The 16830-nt window shown below is 43.0% G+C and overlaps 1 protein-coding gene across 1 annotated transcript in view; it reads right to left on the bottom strand.

The window, feature by feature from the left end:
- LOC138955282 (caskin-2-like) overlaps nt 1–11986 on the bottom strand; it is a gene marked incomplete in the record, with an annotated part of 215475 nt that extends 203489 nt beyond the window's left edge. The window contains 1 exon segment of the mRNA XM_070326917.1: nt 11575–11986. Coding sequence (XP_070183018.1) covers nt 11575–11671 — 97 coding nt within the window.
- Between the last annotated feature and the right edge of the window lie 4844 nt (nt 11987–16830).

Here is a 16830-nt window from a genome sequence, read left to right on the forward strand (position 1 = left end):
ACACACTCAGGCGAGAAACAAAATTGGCCAGGGAAATTATTAACAAGCAAGACGAGAAGAAGACGAGGCGGGTGATGGATTGAAGTGCAAGAAATCGCCACATTTTTGCCTTTTCCTTTCGCCATCCGAAATATAACATTAACAACTGTCAAAAATTGCATGCAGAGCCGCTTGTTTTTCTTGTACTTCTTCCCCTTGACATGAACTACCATGGCGATGTTGCTAGATCTCTCATTATTATCAATGGTGGCCAAATTTGGCTATGATTCCTCCTTTTTCTGCGTCCTTCTTTTCTGACCTTCGAATTGGTAAGCAACGGCCTTGGCCTACAAAGTGTGTGTGTGTGTGTGTGTGTGTGTGTGTGTGTGTGTGTGTGGGGGGGGTTATGTATATTTATGTGTGACAGAGTGAGAGTTCATGAATAGGTTAGGTAAAGAATAGAGCCTACCATAGTTTTATGTTCCATTCTGCAGTATGCTCAGTCCGCCAGAGATTGTAGAGGACACACTAAATAAATGTCTGATAAAGATATAACGTTTGAGGTCAGAGAAAGAGAGAGAACGCACACGCGAGGTAGTACACGGTGGCAGTGACACGCAAGTAAACAGAAACGTAAACACGTCACCGGCTATCGGGTCACCTGTAGCTCAGGTACGTACTAGACTTGCAAGACGTAGCCAGTGTGTCCTGGTCAGTGTAGTAACCGCGGACACCAGACTCTTATATAATCTTACATGGATATGGCCTGATGTTGTCCTTTCCCATAACCAAGACTTAGTGCTCGTGTTTAGTTCTCTTACCATCAAACATGTATTCTGCGCACATTCTCCAGTACTTGTAGTAGTATAGACTAATACAGTAATAGAGCCACTGCTTTATGGTAATCAGTTGGTACGTTGTAAAGATAACAGGCAGTATTAATAACATTAACAAGTCCTGACCTGGTTCCAGTACAGTGAAAATTCAGAGGCAAAGCCCAGTTGCTTGTCACACTCACACGGTGGTCTCCCTTCTACAAACTACAGCCTCATCTATACATATAAATAAAAGAGAGTGTCTGTCTGTCTGTGTGTGTGTGTCTGTCTGTCTGTCTGTGATCGCCAAAGCTCCGAGAAGGGAGGGGGCAGGAAGACGATGTCGTGCATGTGCACTCCTGTGACTGTGAAGATGTGCACCTGACCACCACCGCCGCTGCCGACGCCGCTGCGCTGCCAGCCCTCCAATCCTCCTCCGCCTCCCCCCCCCCCCCCCCCCCCCCCCGAAGAGAGAAACTTTTAGTTGTGGCTTGGCTCTTCTAAAAAAAAAGTAATATTTAATATTTATAAGAATGGATGTAAGTGTGTGCGTGTGTGTGTGTGTGTGTGTGTGTGTGTGTGTGTGTGTGTGTGTGTGGTCGCCATACCTCAGAGATGGCAAGAGGCAGGAACAAGATAGCATGCATGCACACTGCCCAGGAGCCGCAGATGTGCACCTGGGTTTTGGTTTCTCGATTCATTGTTTCCTTCCTCAGATTATGGACCTCCCCTTTATTGAATACAGCCTATATAGTGCAAGGCCAGTTCAGTGCCTACTGTTAACCTGTAGCAAGCACATAATGCCAGTGATATTAGAGACTCTGTATGGCTCCTATAAGGGGAAGAAATAAAGAAAGACAAATTAACTGGACAGTTCCAGAAATTTCTAGAAGCTAAGGGAGGTAACTCTAGCATTGTTATCCATGGACAGGAGGTAACTCTTATACCAAAATAGCGCATCTAAGGGTGTGGCTTGATTAATTGAACGTGCTGGTCAATTATCTGGAAATTTCTCAAGAAAGGGAGGTAACTCATTCCATAAAAAAACATGTAAGTAGGAATTGATTATATGTTGACACTCTCAGTGGGTGCAGCACATGCCTCCAAATGCTTTTGAGGTCACCCCGGGCGAAGCCGGGCCCTGAATGCTAGTGTCTCATATAAAAAACAAAATCCGCTCCACAAAACCGCATGAACATTTGTTATCACAAATGCAGTCCCATGGGAGAGATAAAAGAATTGGGGGGGCAAAAGAAGTGCACGAACACAGCGTGCAGTCTGACTAATAAAGTGCACGTACCGATCGAACCCCTTCAGAGCTTCTGTATTTCCTCAAGGTCAGTTTCCTCCTGTCAAAGGAACCACGCAGTCCAAAATGTGACTACCACAATGGTAGTGACTACTTCAGTTATGAGACATTTTGAATCCCTGCTGAATTCTGAGTATTCATATCGAGTGCTGAAGCACGCAGTCCCACGGCCTCTATACACATATTACATGCATGTCGCAGGCCGGAGAAACCGAAGTCTACCGCGTGGGAGATTGTGGGGGAGATGAAAGGAGGACAGAGGGTCAGGCGGAACAAAAACAAGTCGCGTAAGGCGAAAATACAACATTTAGTCAAGCTCAGTCGAACTCACAGAATGAAACTGAACGCATTGCATTTTTTCCGCAAGACCGTACACTCGTAGCAGCGTCTGTCCACCGCTCGTGGCAAAGGCAGTGAAATTAACAATCCAGAAAGGCGCGGTAGCGGTTGCGCTGAGGAGGATAGCACGCTTTTCTATATCTCTATTCTGTTTAACTTTCTGAACGTGTTTTTAATCTAAACATATCATATCTATATGTTTTTGGAATCAGGAACGGACAAGGAATAAGATGAAATTGTTTTTAAATCGATTTCGGAAATTTAATTTTAATCATAATTTTTATATTTTTAATTTTCAGAGCTTGTTTTTAATCCGAATATAACATATTTATATGTTTTTGGAATCAGACAATGATGAAGAATAAGATAAACGTAATTTTGGATCGTTTTATAAAAAAATAGTTTTATTTAAAATTTTCAGATTTTAATGACCAAAGTCATTAATTATTTTTTAAGCCTTCAAGCTGAAATACAATACCAAAGTCCGGCCTTTGTCGAAGATTGCTTGGCCAAAATTTCAATCAATTTGATTGAAAAATGAGGGTGTGACAGTGCCGCCTCAACTTTTACAAAATGCCGGATATGACGTCATCAAATACATTTATCGGAAAAAAACGTCTGGGGATATCATACCCAGGAACTCTCATGAAAATTTCATAAAGATCGGTCCAGTAGTTTACTCTGAATCGCTCTACACACACACACACACACACCACGACCCTCGTCTCGATTCCCCCTCTATGTTAAAACATTTAGTCAAAACTTGACTAAATGTAAAAAGGAGGAGGAAGAGGTGGTGGAGGAGGACGCATGTGTGAAAATCCTTTTGGGCACAGAGATATATAAAAACAAGGCCAAAGCGACCAGAACATGACCCCAAGAACACGCCGAAGCTGCCCCACACAACTTAATTTGGTGAGGCGGATGCCGCGAACGCTGAGCTCAAAGTAGATTTCCATGTGATGCAATAGGGCAGTGGGACGGGCAGCTAGTGTCCAAAAGGCGGGCAATCATTCAAGCTGAGGGAGATCTGCTCTGCCTAGCTCTTGCCCTGTTGAACTCGCACTAATGGAAGACCAACAGCACTCGAACACAAGGCAAGGGAAATGAAGGCAGAGGGTATCAATACTCAGCATGGGTGTGGCTGTCAATAGTGCTGTGCGTTCCTCAGTCCCCCAACAAAAGCGACCCGAGGACGTAGCAACTCCGCAGGGAACCGCTGCCGACCAGAGAGCCGCGTTTCTCTGCATGACTTCGTGAAAAGGAACTGCCGTTACCCTCCGTGCCGCATTTTACAAACACCAGCAAAAGGAGACAGAAACGCCTTGGGAGAAAGAGGGGACAATGCAAGAGGGGTCTTTGATGAGCCAGAACAGACACTGAAGCGATCGTTATGCAAAATGAATGAAGGCGACCGAAACATACACGCGTACAACTGATGAATAAACTAAAAACATTGATGCTCAACATTATTCCAATACGAGTGTCGCAGTCATTACCGGAAAAAAAGAGGACTAACTCTCTCTTATCGCAATGATTTCATTTTCTTTCGTTCTGTTTGTGATATCTTAAATTTGTTACTTGTTATTGAGATACATTCCCTCATGTCGAAGGGCGAGGGCGGACGCAAAAAAAAATAGAAAAGTGCCAATTCTATCATGTACAGATTTCTTTCTCTTTGTATACAAAAAGCATTCAAACCGCTAACGAGCGCTCGATTGAGGTGAACTGGCGGCCAGCGCTGAGACAGTAGAATAGCACTCAGCGGACTCAGTCATGTGCACCATTCAATCAATCCTGACAAAGGAGGTGGCGCCTGTGCACAACCATGGCGACTCATACAGCCAACGACAAAAAGGCTTTCCGTGTTCTTTTTGCCGAACATATTCATATCCTGCGCAAAATTTAAACAGAGCTGATAAGCTGACATCAGCCAAAGTAGCCATCCGTCCGCGGTCACTTTGTATCCCCCCCCCCCCCCCCCCTATTTAGTGTGTTACCATACTCCACACTCTGTCAAAGGAGCGGTGGATAAAAAGCAACATTTGAACACAATGAGCATACGGCTATGTTTGCGAAAGGACCTTGAGTCCAGAAATGATGGAGGATTCTGATGGGGTTTCAGTTAGAGACTTTACGACCTGCAAATTTATCTTCTCCACGAAGTCTTCTTTATTTCCTAATGCTATCCTCATTAAATCAATAAATGAGCTTGACTGCGCCACACAAATCGCTCCGGTTTTAACGGAAGAACCCCGGCATCTCTAAGATAATGCGTTATTTACATACAATTAAGCTGTACAGCCTTGTGACGTATCCATCTAGGCTTTTACTCAATTTTAACCGTCTTGTTGTAGACTGCAGAGAGTTTTGTTAGCAAATGACTGAATAGCCACACTTCAGACTCTTAGTATTCCCACAGCCCTGGATATTTTACTCCAGCAGTAGTCAATACATGTTACCTCCCCAGAAAGATCCAATCCAAACTCAACTAATATTTCATGTTTACAGTGTCTTTTTCCAACAAGAAGTTTTAATCGTCATGTGAAAATGTTCTGAGCGGAAGGGTGATGTTAACCAGCACGGTTTTGCTATGCTTCCTCAGTGGTGGCAACAGAGACTGTATAGAAAGGTGGCACGGTATTGAAATGGACCCGTTTACATTTTTATGTCAACAGAACGATTGTATTGTAGTTTCATCCGAACCAGCGCTTCAGATAAAAAGTACTCACACCACCTGTTACACTCTCAATGATGACAGGCAGATCGATGACAACACAGTTATGAACTACAAATGAACTCCTACACACTGTTTGTCACATCTGCCGCTTGCTGTACATAGTCATGTGGTCAGGAATTATGCTTAGATTAATAGAAGTTCCATTAAGCCTCGCACGTCAGGATAATGGCCAGAAAAGTCATCACTGAGTTGCCCTCAGGTATAAGGAAGACAAATCGCCCATCAAAGGAAACAACATTTCATAACAGACACAAGACAAGTACCAGTATCACATACAGTTCAAAGAGAAAGAGCATTTTTCGGATTCGTTCTCCTTGTCGCGCATGGAGGTGATGGTCATGAGGAACCGACCAATGGGCCTGGCAGCTATGTTGATTGTTCCTCACAAAAACAAAACACCCCAGTCCCGGAAGACCGGCAGCACTTGGTTGAACCCGAGCTGTCCTATCATAGGCACATGCATTTATTCAGTTTTAAGCAGCATCTTGTCGTACAGAAGCCAACCTTAACAAGTTAAAAATAAAATCAGTATAACATTGTAAACTAGCTTAAAACCCCTTAAATTTAGAATTTTTGGAGGTGTAAAATTTTACATTTGGATACATGTATGTTTGTCAAATTTACAAACACAGAGCCTCACAGTCTATAATGTAAACTTATTACAGGAAGTGTATGTTTACAAATAAATCTGTTATGATGTAGTACACAAACACAAGTCGGCACATGCTCACAACTTGGCAAGCCTTAATGAGAAAATATCCCCTCAAGTGAGAAGTGGCTGATGAGCTGAATGCAATCATATTGTAATCGCTGTCATAAGCATTCAAAGAACAATTTCAAGAAGTTTACTGAATAAAACCCAAAAGCACAGGAACTGTTCACCAGTTTACTACAAATCAATGTTGGCGGGTGGGGTGATGTATATGTGCGTTAATTTTAATATGCATGAAATGTTCTTAAAAAAATGTCATGCTCATATATCCCCGGGTATAGCACGCACCAGTGACAAACTACCTTACAAATTTGTCTTTCTCATCTCTGCATGTGTGTGTGTGCTTCACCCCAAATCTGGGAACTTTAACAAACATATCAAGCATGCATGCATGCAATGATCCATGGGTGTACACTTACAGTTTTTCTGTGGTCAATTTCCACTGTCCAGAGTAATTGAGACTCCTAACTGAAGACTTACAGTACAATATTTTTATGGTATAACTTAATCTCCCATTTGAAACACAATATCAACATTTTGATCCCTACATTCTTCGAGTTTTACATCTCCAACTCATTGTATATAATACATATAATACACAGAATTCAAGAAACTCTTTTTCCTCTGCACCACTCCACACCCTAAAAGCTGGAAAACTTTTTAAAGCTTAAAATGCTTATTTATACATCACAATAAAAAGTTCAACAGCAAGCCAGAATGTCTCAATTTTTGTTTCCAAATTTTTCGGCCTGCAGGCCTTCTTCAAAGGTCTGTGTACCTTTGAAGAAGGCTTGCGGGCCGAAAATTTGGAAACAAAAGATGAGGCATTCTGGCTTGCTGTGGAACTTTTTATTGTGATGTATATTATATATATTTGTTTGTTTGTTTGTTTGTTTGCTTAACGCCCAGCCGACCACGAAGGGCCATATCAGGGCGGAGCTGCTTTGACATATAACGTGCGCCACACACAAGACAGAAGTCGCAGCACAGGCTTCATGTCTCACCCAGTCACATTATTCTGACACCGGACCAACCAGTCCTAGCACTAACCCCATAATGCCAGACGCCAGGCGGAGCAGCCACTAGATTGCCAATTTTAAAGTCTTAGGTATGACCCGGCCGGGGTTCAAACCCACGACCTCCCGATCACGGGGCGGACGCCTTACCACTAGGCCAACCGTGCCGGTATATATATATATATATATATGTACTAGCAGTTAAGCCCGGCTTCGCCCGGGAGTAAGCGGAGTCCTGTAGCAATTTAAGACGCTCGCTATCCCATTATCATTAGCTTTACCTCCTTTGTTTGGATACAAAAAAGAGTTATCTCCCTTACCTTCTAGAAATTTCCGGAACTGTCCAGTTAATTTTTCTTTCTTCATTTCTTCCCCTCATAGGAGCAATAGCGAGTCTCTAATATGACTGGCATGATGTGCTTGCTACAGGTGAACAGTAGGCACTGAACTGGTCTTGCACCATATAGGCTGTATTCAATAAATGGGAGGTCCATAATCTGAGAAAGGAAACAATGAATCAAGAAACTAAAACCCAGGTGCACATCTGCGGCACCTAGGGAGTGTACGTGCACACTATCTTGTTCCTGCCTCTTACCATCTCAGAGGTATGGCGACCACAGACAAAAAAGAGTTATCTCCCTTACCTTCTAGAAATTTCCGGAACTGTCCAGTTAATTTTTCATTCTTCATTTCTTCCCCTCATAGGAGCAACAGCGAGTCTCTAATATCACTGGCATGATGTGCTTGCTACAGGTGAACAGTAGGCACTGAACTGGTCTTGCACCATATAGGCTGTATTCAATAAATGGGAGGTCCATAATCTGAGAAAGGAAACAATGAATCAAGAAACTAAAACCCAGGTGCACATGTGCGGCACCTAGGGAGTGTACGTGCACACTATCTTGTTCCTGCCTCTTGCCATCTCAGAGGTATGGCGACCACAGACAAAAAAGAGTTATCTCCCTTACCTTCTAGAAATTTCCGGAACTGTACAGTTAATTTTTCCTTCTTCATTTCTTCCCCTCATAGGAGCAATAGCAAGTCTCTAATATCACTGGCATGATGTGCTTGCTACAGGTGAACAGTTATCTCCCTTACCTTCTAGAAATTTCCGGAACTGTCCAGTTAATTTTTCATTCTTCATTTCTTCCCCTCATAGGAGCAACAGCGAGTCTCTAATATCACTGGCATGATGTGCTTGCTACAGGTGAACAGTAGGCACTGAACTGGTCTTGCACCATATAGGCTGTATAATTATTCAATAAATGGGAGGTCCATAATCTGAGAAAGGAAACAGTGAATCAAGAAACTAAAACCCAGGTGCACATCTGCGGCACCTAGGGAGTGTACGTGCACACTATCTTGTTCCTGCCTCTTGCCATCTCAGAGGTATGGCGACCACAGACAGACAGACAGACAGACACTCTCTTTTATTATATGTATAGATAGATAGATAGATGTAATATGTTAGTAAACAAGTCGCGTAAGGCGAAAATACAACATTTAGTCAAGCTGTCGAACTCACAGAATGAAACTGAACGCAATGCAACGCAATTTTTCAGCAAGACCGTATACTCGCGTAGCATCGTCAGTCCACCACTCGTGGCAAAGGCAGTGAAATTGACAAGAAGAGCGGGGCAGTAGTTGCGCTCAGCAGGATAGCACGCTTTTCTGTACCTCTCTTCGTTTTAACTTTCTGAGCGTGTTTTTAATCCAAACATATCATATCTATTATAGTCGGTAGCGCGCTGGATTTGTATCCAGTTGGCCGCTGTCAGCGTGAGTTCGTCCCCACGTTCGGCGAGAGATTTATTTCTCAGAGTCAACTTAGTGTGCGAACACCCCCGTGTGTACACGCAAGCACAAGACCAAGTGCGCACGAAAAAGATCCTGTAATTAATCCATGTCAGAGTTCGGTGGGTTATAGAAACACGAAAACACCCAGCATGCTTCCTCCGAAAACGGCGTATGGCTGCCTAAATGGCAGGGTAAAAAACGGTCATACACGTAAAATTCCACTCGTGCAAAAAAACACGTGTACAAGGGAGTTTCAGCCCACGAACGCAGAAGAAGAAGAAGATATCTATATGTTTTTGGAATCAGGAACCGACAGGGATGTTGCCACAAATTCATACCTATAGGACAAATGTCCTGAGTTCTTCAGCATCAATAGGACATTTGACCGCTTTCAGAAAGTGTAATAGGACATTATCATTTATGAATTTGCGCCAAACAGCTTATAACACATTCCATGGAATTGTTCCAAAGTCATGCGCCCACACACACACGCACACACACACACCCACGCGCGCGCGCTGTAGAACACACACATAATATAGTAAATACATCAACACAGTGTGCGTATAATGTTGTATTTGTTTAGTTTCAAAGAAACCACAAAAAAGAAACCAACATGAACAACTTCAGAGCTCGTACTTTGATTAAATACTGCATGATTTGGATAAAAGTTGACAAACAACATGATCGGTTTGATCTAATGCTGATCTTTTGCAGGCTTTAGTTTTTTTTCAGCGGCATAATTCAGTGCTTCGTCTCGTATCGAAAACAAAAGCAGACTACAAATTTAGTCAGTTGGAGTTGTCTCCCGTACTCCTGTAGCATGCACTGATCTAAAAAGAATCCACTATTTTTAGATCAGTGCGCTGCACCGAGACGGTTATACCCAAACGGCGCATACCGCAAACGGTTCGGGAATTCCCGACAAAAGAAAAGATCCGCACGCGGCACTGACAACTTCAGTGTCAGCTGAACACGAGAGCGTTCGGTCTTTTAGAAGATTTGTATCTTGAAATGAAAATTAACGAATATCGCGCTGTCCGAAGGAATGGAGTACATATCGGACAATGACCACGCTCAGGCTAACACGATAGGACATCTGACCGACATGCGGCAATGTGAATCGGACATTTGGGGATTTTCATCGTTATATGTCCGATGTCCGACGCCTAACGACATCCCTGAACCGACAAGGAATAAGATGAAAGTGTTTTTAAATTGATTTCGAAAATTTAATTTTGATCATAATTTATATATTTTTAATTTTCAGAGCTTGTTTTTAATCCAAATATAACATATTTATATGTTTTTGGAATCAGAAAATGATAAAGAATAAGATGAACGTAAATTTGGACCATTTTATATAAAAAAATATTACAATTTTCAGATTTTTAATGACCAAAGTCATTAATTAATTTTTAAGCCACCAAGCTAAAATGCAATACCGAAGTCCGGCCTTCGTCGAAGATTGCTTTACAAAAATTTCAATCAATTTGATTGAATAATGAGGGTGTGACAGTGCCGCCTCAACTTTTACAAAAAGCCGGATATGACGTCATCAAAGGTGTTATCAAAAAAATGAAGAAAACGTCCGGGGATATCATTCCCAGGAACTCTCATGTCAAATTTCATAAAGATCGGTCCAGTAGTTTGGTCTGAATCGCTCTACACACACACGCACAGACAGACAGACACACACACACACACATACACCATGACCCTCGTCTCGATTCCCCCTCTATGTTAAAACATTTAGTCAAAACTTGACTAAATGTAAAAAAAAACAGACACACATTTTTTTGGAAAATCCCCCCCACCAATAACTACAGCATGGCTACATTCACTTTATCTACTACAATTTGTATTCATGAGTGTGTGGCTGCCTGTTCACTTTTTTAATATTTTGTTTTAGGCCCAAAAAAAAAATTGTCTGTTTCTGGTAACATGGCTAAAAAAAACAGGGTAGGTAGGTAGGGATTTTTCTCCCCCCCCCCCCCCCCCAAATGTAGACCAATAAAACTAACTTTAAAAATCGCGCAAAGAGACTGGATTCACTATACATATCTAGAGACAAGACACTCAATGAGTGACTCAACACATTTACAAATCTGTGACAAAGACTGAAAGAGTATGACATGTTTTTCTTTGTTTACCTGGTCTGATATTTCCATGATGAAACAGAAAAGAAGACTTGAGACATCTTACATCTTGAGCTTGGACAAATGGGAAAATTTTTTGAGTTTGGAAAAAAAAAGTTTAGGGTCGGCGCCGAAATTTAGGGTCGATCGAGTGACCAGAAACAGACAATTTTTTTTTTTGCCTTATAGTATGTGTATCAACTATCATCATGTTTTGAACATAGTAGTTGTCTGGCACAGTAGTTAAGACCAAGAGAATGATTATAAATTTAGCTTGTTAATTGTGCTCCACTGCCATAATAATGATACCTAAACCCAACCTCTGTGTGTGGAGTATTCACATAAATTTATATGTACAGCCAAAGCCGGATACCTTGTAGTTATACCTTGCGTTGCAAATTTTGTCTGTTAGTTGATAAGGACCTTTCCTTCTATTTCTAATATGCACAGCTTCAACTTACTCATCCAGACATAATTATTTTGAAACAGCCTCACCAGGAAAACCAAATGCCCAGTGCGTGCTTTAGTGCCCTGGGGATGGATAAGTAAGTTTAACATTTCGTACATTCGAACTGGAGTACACTCTCTCGTCACAACAACGAACAGATGTGCAGCAACCCAAATACAAACTTCCTATGACATTCACGATTCTGTTTGGGTCACACTGTGAGGGGCAGCTGTGCTACAAGTAGTACCGTACACCACACACACAGCAAAGTTTTCACTTACTTGTTTTTGACGCTTTCGCCAGTTTTTGAAGAATTTTTTGAATGGCAGTGCCATCACTGTCTTTGACAGCTTGAATAAGATCGTGATCTTTCCCCATTCTCGAACGTCTCGAGTCAAGCCGTGTGACACACCGACGACATATCCCTGAAACTTGACACGCACCACACAAATGGGCGAAACGATCGTTTGCACTGCTGATCGAGTCAGACGTACACAGCGAAACGCACACAACTTAGAACACCGCCGCCGAAGTGGCGGCTTCGTTGAGAAATGATTTCACTGACGAATTTTTGGAGATATCGACTGATCCCTGGTACAAATCCAAACAGTGTATCCAAGATCTGCGAGGCACTGCGGCTGCTTGGCGGAAACCCACTCCAAGTGACAGCTTCACTGTTTACCTTCTTCTCTTGCACCTGGCTAACGTGCTTCGCACCGAGCACCCAAAAATAGACGGCTGGCGCATGCGTCGTCAAGCGTCCAATGGGAAGGCCTTTTACAACAATGCTGTTTGTCGTACGGTCTTCTACCTTGCGCGCGCGGAAAGCGCACACGTGCTTCTATGGGAAATGATCAACTAAGGCACCGACTGCATTTTATAAGGTTGCGGGCAGACATTCTACTGTCTGTAGAATATCTTGCTGCTACGATGGTGAGGATTCACGCCAGTTGCACTGAACTGCACACACGTGGAACTGAACTGAACCTGACTGCCGAATATAATACTGAAGTTGAAACTGAGCAGCCTGACGGCCGCTACGGACACTCCGCGCGCGGCGGCATACAGAAACGGCACACACAAACACTCTGACACACACACACACACACTGACTGACCGTCTGTGACATACACACACACACAAGGGCGGATCTGGGGGGGGGTTACACGGGTTACGTAACCCCCCCCCCCACCCCCCCAAAAAGAGGTAATTTATTGGCTCAGGATGCACCAGATAGCTCTATTTTGCTTCTTTGGGAAACAAAAATTTCCGGGGGGGGCATGCCCCCGGACCCCCCTAGAGGCTTAGGCGCCTTCGGCGCCGTCAACTTGTATCTTCGCAGTCATTTTGTAACCCCCCCCCTCCAAAGTGAATTGATCCGCCCTTGCACACACACACACACTGACACACACACGTGACACACTGACACACAACTGACACACACCGGCGTGACACACTGACACTGACACACAGTGACACACCCGGCACACACTGACTGACTCACAGGCACAGGCTGTTACAGCCTCACCGACACTGACACGCACGCACGCACGCACGCACTGATTCGTGGAAAGTATCACTGATTGTTAAAAGTAATAGCACAATTACCGATCATCCCGAGTCAGTCTACCGCTGTTTCGTGTATAGCGGGTGTAGGGGAGACCGGGGCAGGTTGATACGCGGGGCAGGTTGATACAACTTCAATATCACAATAATTTCGCTGAATCTGGCCGTTTCTCTTCCGATCCACGTTTTATCAACGTCCGACTTTTACCCTCAACCAAGATTGCGCGGGAAACAACACACGCGTACGCTGGAACCACTCGGTGAGCTGATTTAACAAGCCTGAGTAAAATTTTAACTACCTCTCTTGATCTTTATTGTGGCGCGAATTTCTTGCAGGCAAAGTTGGCAAGCTATTGAGTGTTAGTTAAGAATCTATGAACGCTAATCACACACCGAGAAAATATCTGTCTTTGATGGTGGAGTGTCTATTTGCTATTTTTTGCAGCAACACCCGTTGGGGCAGGTTGATACGGGGCAGGTTGATACATGTATCAACACCGGGATGACGGATTTCTTCACCTGTGACTTTTGCAAATGATCATATAACTCAAGTCACTTCTTATTTTTTGCGTGATATGCACTGTAAAAACTTCTTTTTCTTCTTTTTCGCAACTTAAATATCATGTTATGGTTTACTTCCCATTCATGTTACTTTTTGTTTTTGAAAAGTAGGCTACATGCAAATACTTTAGTCATTCAGTTGAAAACTGAAATGGTGCCTCTTGCATTTTGTTTTGTTTCTTCAAAAGCGTTGCCAATTGTGTTTCTAGTATGATAACTGCAGCATAGTTGTTGTTTTTCAGTTATTATTTTGTGTTTGTATCAACCTGCCCCAGACTGTATCGACCTGCCCCACCTTGTGTATCAACCTGCCCCGGTCTGTATCAACCTACCCCGGACATTTTTCTTTTTTAAAAACCGTTTTGTGCCAAGACAAAAGGCTAATGCTCATTTTTTTGTCAGATTTCATGATTTAAAAATGATTAAATTTTGTTTTAAAACCAATCTTGATGTTTTCCTATGGATGTGTTTCGAATGAGAGCCAAATATGATTTTTCTGTATCAACCTGCCCCGGTCTCCCCTATCACAGTGTCACTTATGGAAAGCCGTTTGGCTCATAACCATTACACGTGTAAAAAAAAGATTAGTACACGTGTAATAAATAATTAATACACGTGTAATTAATGATTAATACACGTGTAATAAAAATGTCATACACGTGTACGAAATGATTAAATACACGCGTAATAAACATTTCTTACACGTGCATGAAATATTTATTACACGTGTATTTAATCATTTCTTACACGTGTATGAAATATTTATTACACGTGTATTTAATCATTATGCTATTCCATAGCATAAGAAACAAGTCGCGTAAGGCGAAAATACAACATTTAGTCAAGTAGCTGTCGAACTCACAGAATGAAACTGAACGCAATGCAACGCAGCAAGACCGTATACTCGTAGCATCGTCAGTCCACCGCGCACGGCAAAGGCAGTGAAATTGACAAGAAGAGCGGGGTAGTACTTGCGCTGAGAAGGATAGCACGCTTTTCTGTACCACTCTTCGTTTTAACTTTCTGAGCGTGTTTTTAATCCAAACATATCATATCTATATGTTTTTGGAATCAGGAACCGACAAGGAATAAGATGAAAGTGTTTTTAAATTGATTTGGACAATTTAATTTTGATAATAATTTTTATATTTTAATTTTCAGAGCTTGTTTTTAATCCAAATATAACATATGTATATGTTTTTGGAATCAGAAAATGATGGGGAATAAGATGAACGTAAATTTGGATCGTTTTATAAAAAAATAATTTTTTTTACAATTTTCCGATTTTTAATGACCAAAGTCATTAATTAATTTTTAAGGCACCAAGCTGAAATGCAATACCGAAGTCCGGACTTCGTCGAAGATTACTTGACCAAAATTTCAACCAATTTGGTTGAAAAATGAGAGCGTGACAGTGCCGCCTCAACTTTCACGAAAAGCCGGATATGACGTCATCAAAGACATTTATCAAAAAAATGAAAAAAACGTTCGGGGATATCAATCCCAGGAACTCTCATGTAAAATTTCATAAAGATCGGTCCAGTAGTTTGGTCTGAATCGCTCTACACACACAGACAGACAGACAGACAGACAGACAGACAGACAGACAGACAGACACACACACACACACACACACCACGACCCTCGTCTCGATTCCCCCCTCTACGTTAAAATATTTAGTCAAAACTTGACTAAATATAAAAAGATAAATTACACGTGCAAATAAGAAACAAATACACGTGTATTAATCATTTATTTACACGTGTATTTATGATTTATTACACGTGTAATGGTTATGAGCCAAACGGCACTGAGTCAGTGCGTGCGTGCGTGCGTGTGTGTCGGTGAGGCTGTAACAGCCTGTGCCTGTGAGTCAGTCAGTGTGTGCCGGGTGTGTCACTGTGTGTGTCAGTGTGTCACTCCGGTGTGTGTCAGTTGTGTGTCAGTGTGTCACGTGTGTGTGTCAGTGTGTGTGTGTGTGTATGTCACAGACGGTCAGTCAGTGTGTGTGTGTGTGTGTGTGTGTGTGTCAGAGTGTTTGTGTGTGCCGTTTCGGTATGCCGCCGCGCGCGGAGTGTCCGTAGCGGCCGTCAGGCTGCTCAGTTTCAACTTCAGTATTATATTCGGCAGTCAGGTTCAGTTCAGTTCCACGTGTGTGCAGTTCAGTGCAACAGGCAGGAGTACCTTGTGACACCTTATGTGGCACCAGTGTCACGCTGCTATCGATGTCAGCGGTTTGGTCACGTGAGGGCTGACTGCAAATCAAAAAGTGACCATTGCCAAAAATGTGGGTCTGAAAAACACAAAGAGCCCTGCATTGTTGCAAAGTGTATCAACTGCAAAGGTGACCACTCTGCCGCCTACCAGGGTTGCCCTGCCCTCCAAGAGCGCCAACGGGCCAACAAAATACGAGGGACAGCGTACATGCCATTTGCACAAGCAATGCGGAGAGCAAAGCAAGAATTGATGGAGGAAGATGAAAGAAGGGCCATGCAGGTACCAAAACCTACCCCTCTCCAGCAACATGACCCTTCTTGGCGCCCGGAAGGGCTGTTACTACCTATCAGGACTGACTATGCTGACGCAGTGAGGCATAACAGCATTGCAGGGAACCAACAGCCTCAAGAAGGTCCCAATAGACAAGTTCATGACAAGGCGACACAAGAAAAAGTTGCTTCCTCCCTCAAGAAGCCCAACGAGGGGCTGGAGGAAGAGGAACAACAACAGATCCAAAGAAAACCAAGAAAGAAAAGAAATAGGACAAAACGAGCAAAAGAACAAAGACCAGTACAAGGTGATACCATGGAAGTGGGGAACCATTCACCCCCGTGTCAAGACAAAGAACCTGATGATAACATGCAAGAAGATGATCTGGTGAAACGGCTACTGGCGTACTGCCACAACTTCGACAGAACATCCAGGGAGACGTCACTAGAATGGCTGAAAGTGTGTTTGAGAAACGCAAAAAGATTGAGTCACGGCTAACTAGACTGGCATTGTCTAAGCTGGATGCCCAGCCAGCAGCACCTATCAGTGAGGACCCGGCAGCTTTTGTTACCAAGGCCCTTACGTTAATGGCCAATGCGAAAGCCCAGCATGATCCCAAATTACTCCTGGACAGCTTGTTGAGCTTGGGCAGGACTGTCTGTGGTAAACCAGACTTCCATTTCAAGGCAACAGCCAGTCATAAGGCCCTATGTGCAATACTCTCGGGGGTTCCTCTGAGTGAAGGGGAAGAAATTAGCTTTACAAGTGACATCAATGGGGGGCCCAACTAATGCAAATCGTCCGTCTTTGGCTCACAAAAGGGCACCATCCGACTCAACACGATTGCCCAGGAAAAGTAGAAACCTGTCTTTATTACAGTGGAATGCGCTGAGCCTTAGCAGCCGGCTGCCATTGTTAGTAGA

The sequence above is a fragment of the Littorina saxatilis genome, linkage group LG2, assembly GCF_037325665.1.
Source record: "Littorina saxatilis isolate snail1 linkage group LG2, US_GU_Lsax_2.0, whole genome shotgun sequence".
NCBI classification, from domain to species: domain Eukaryota; kingdom Metazoa; phylum Mollusca; class Gastropoda; order Littorinimorpha; family Littorinidae; genus Littorina; species Littorina saxatilis.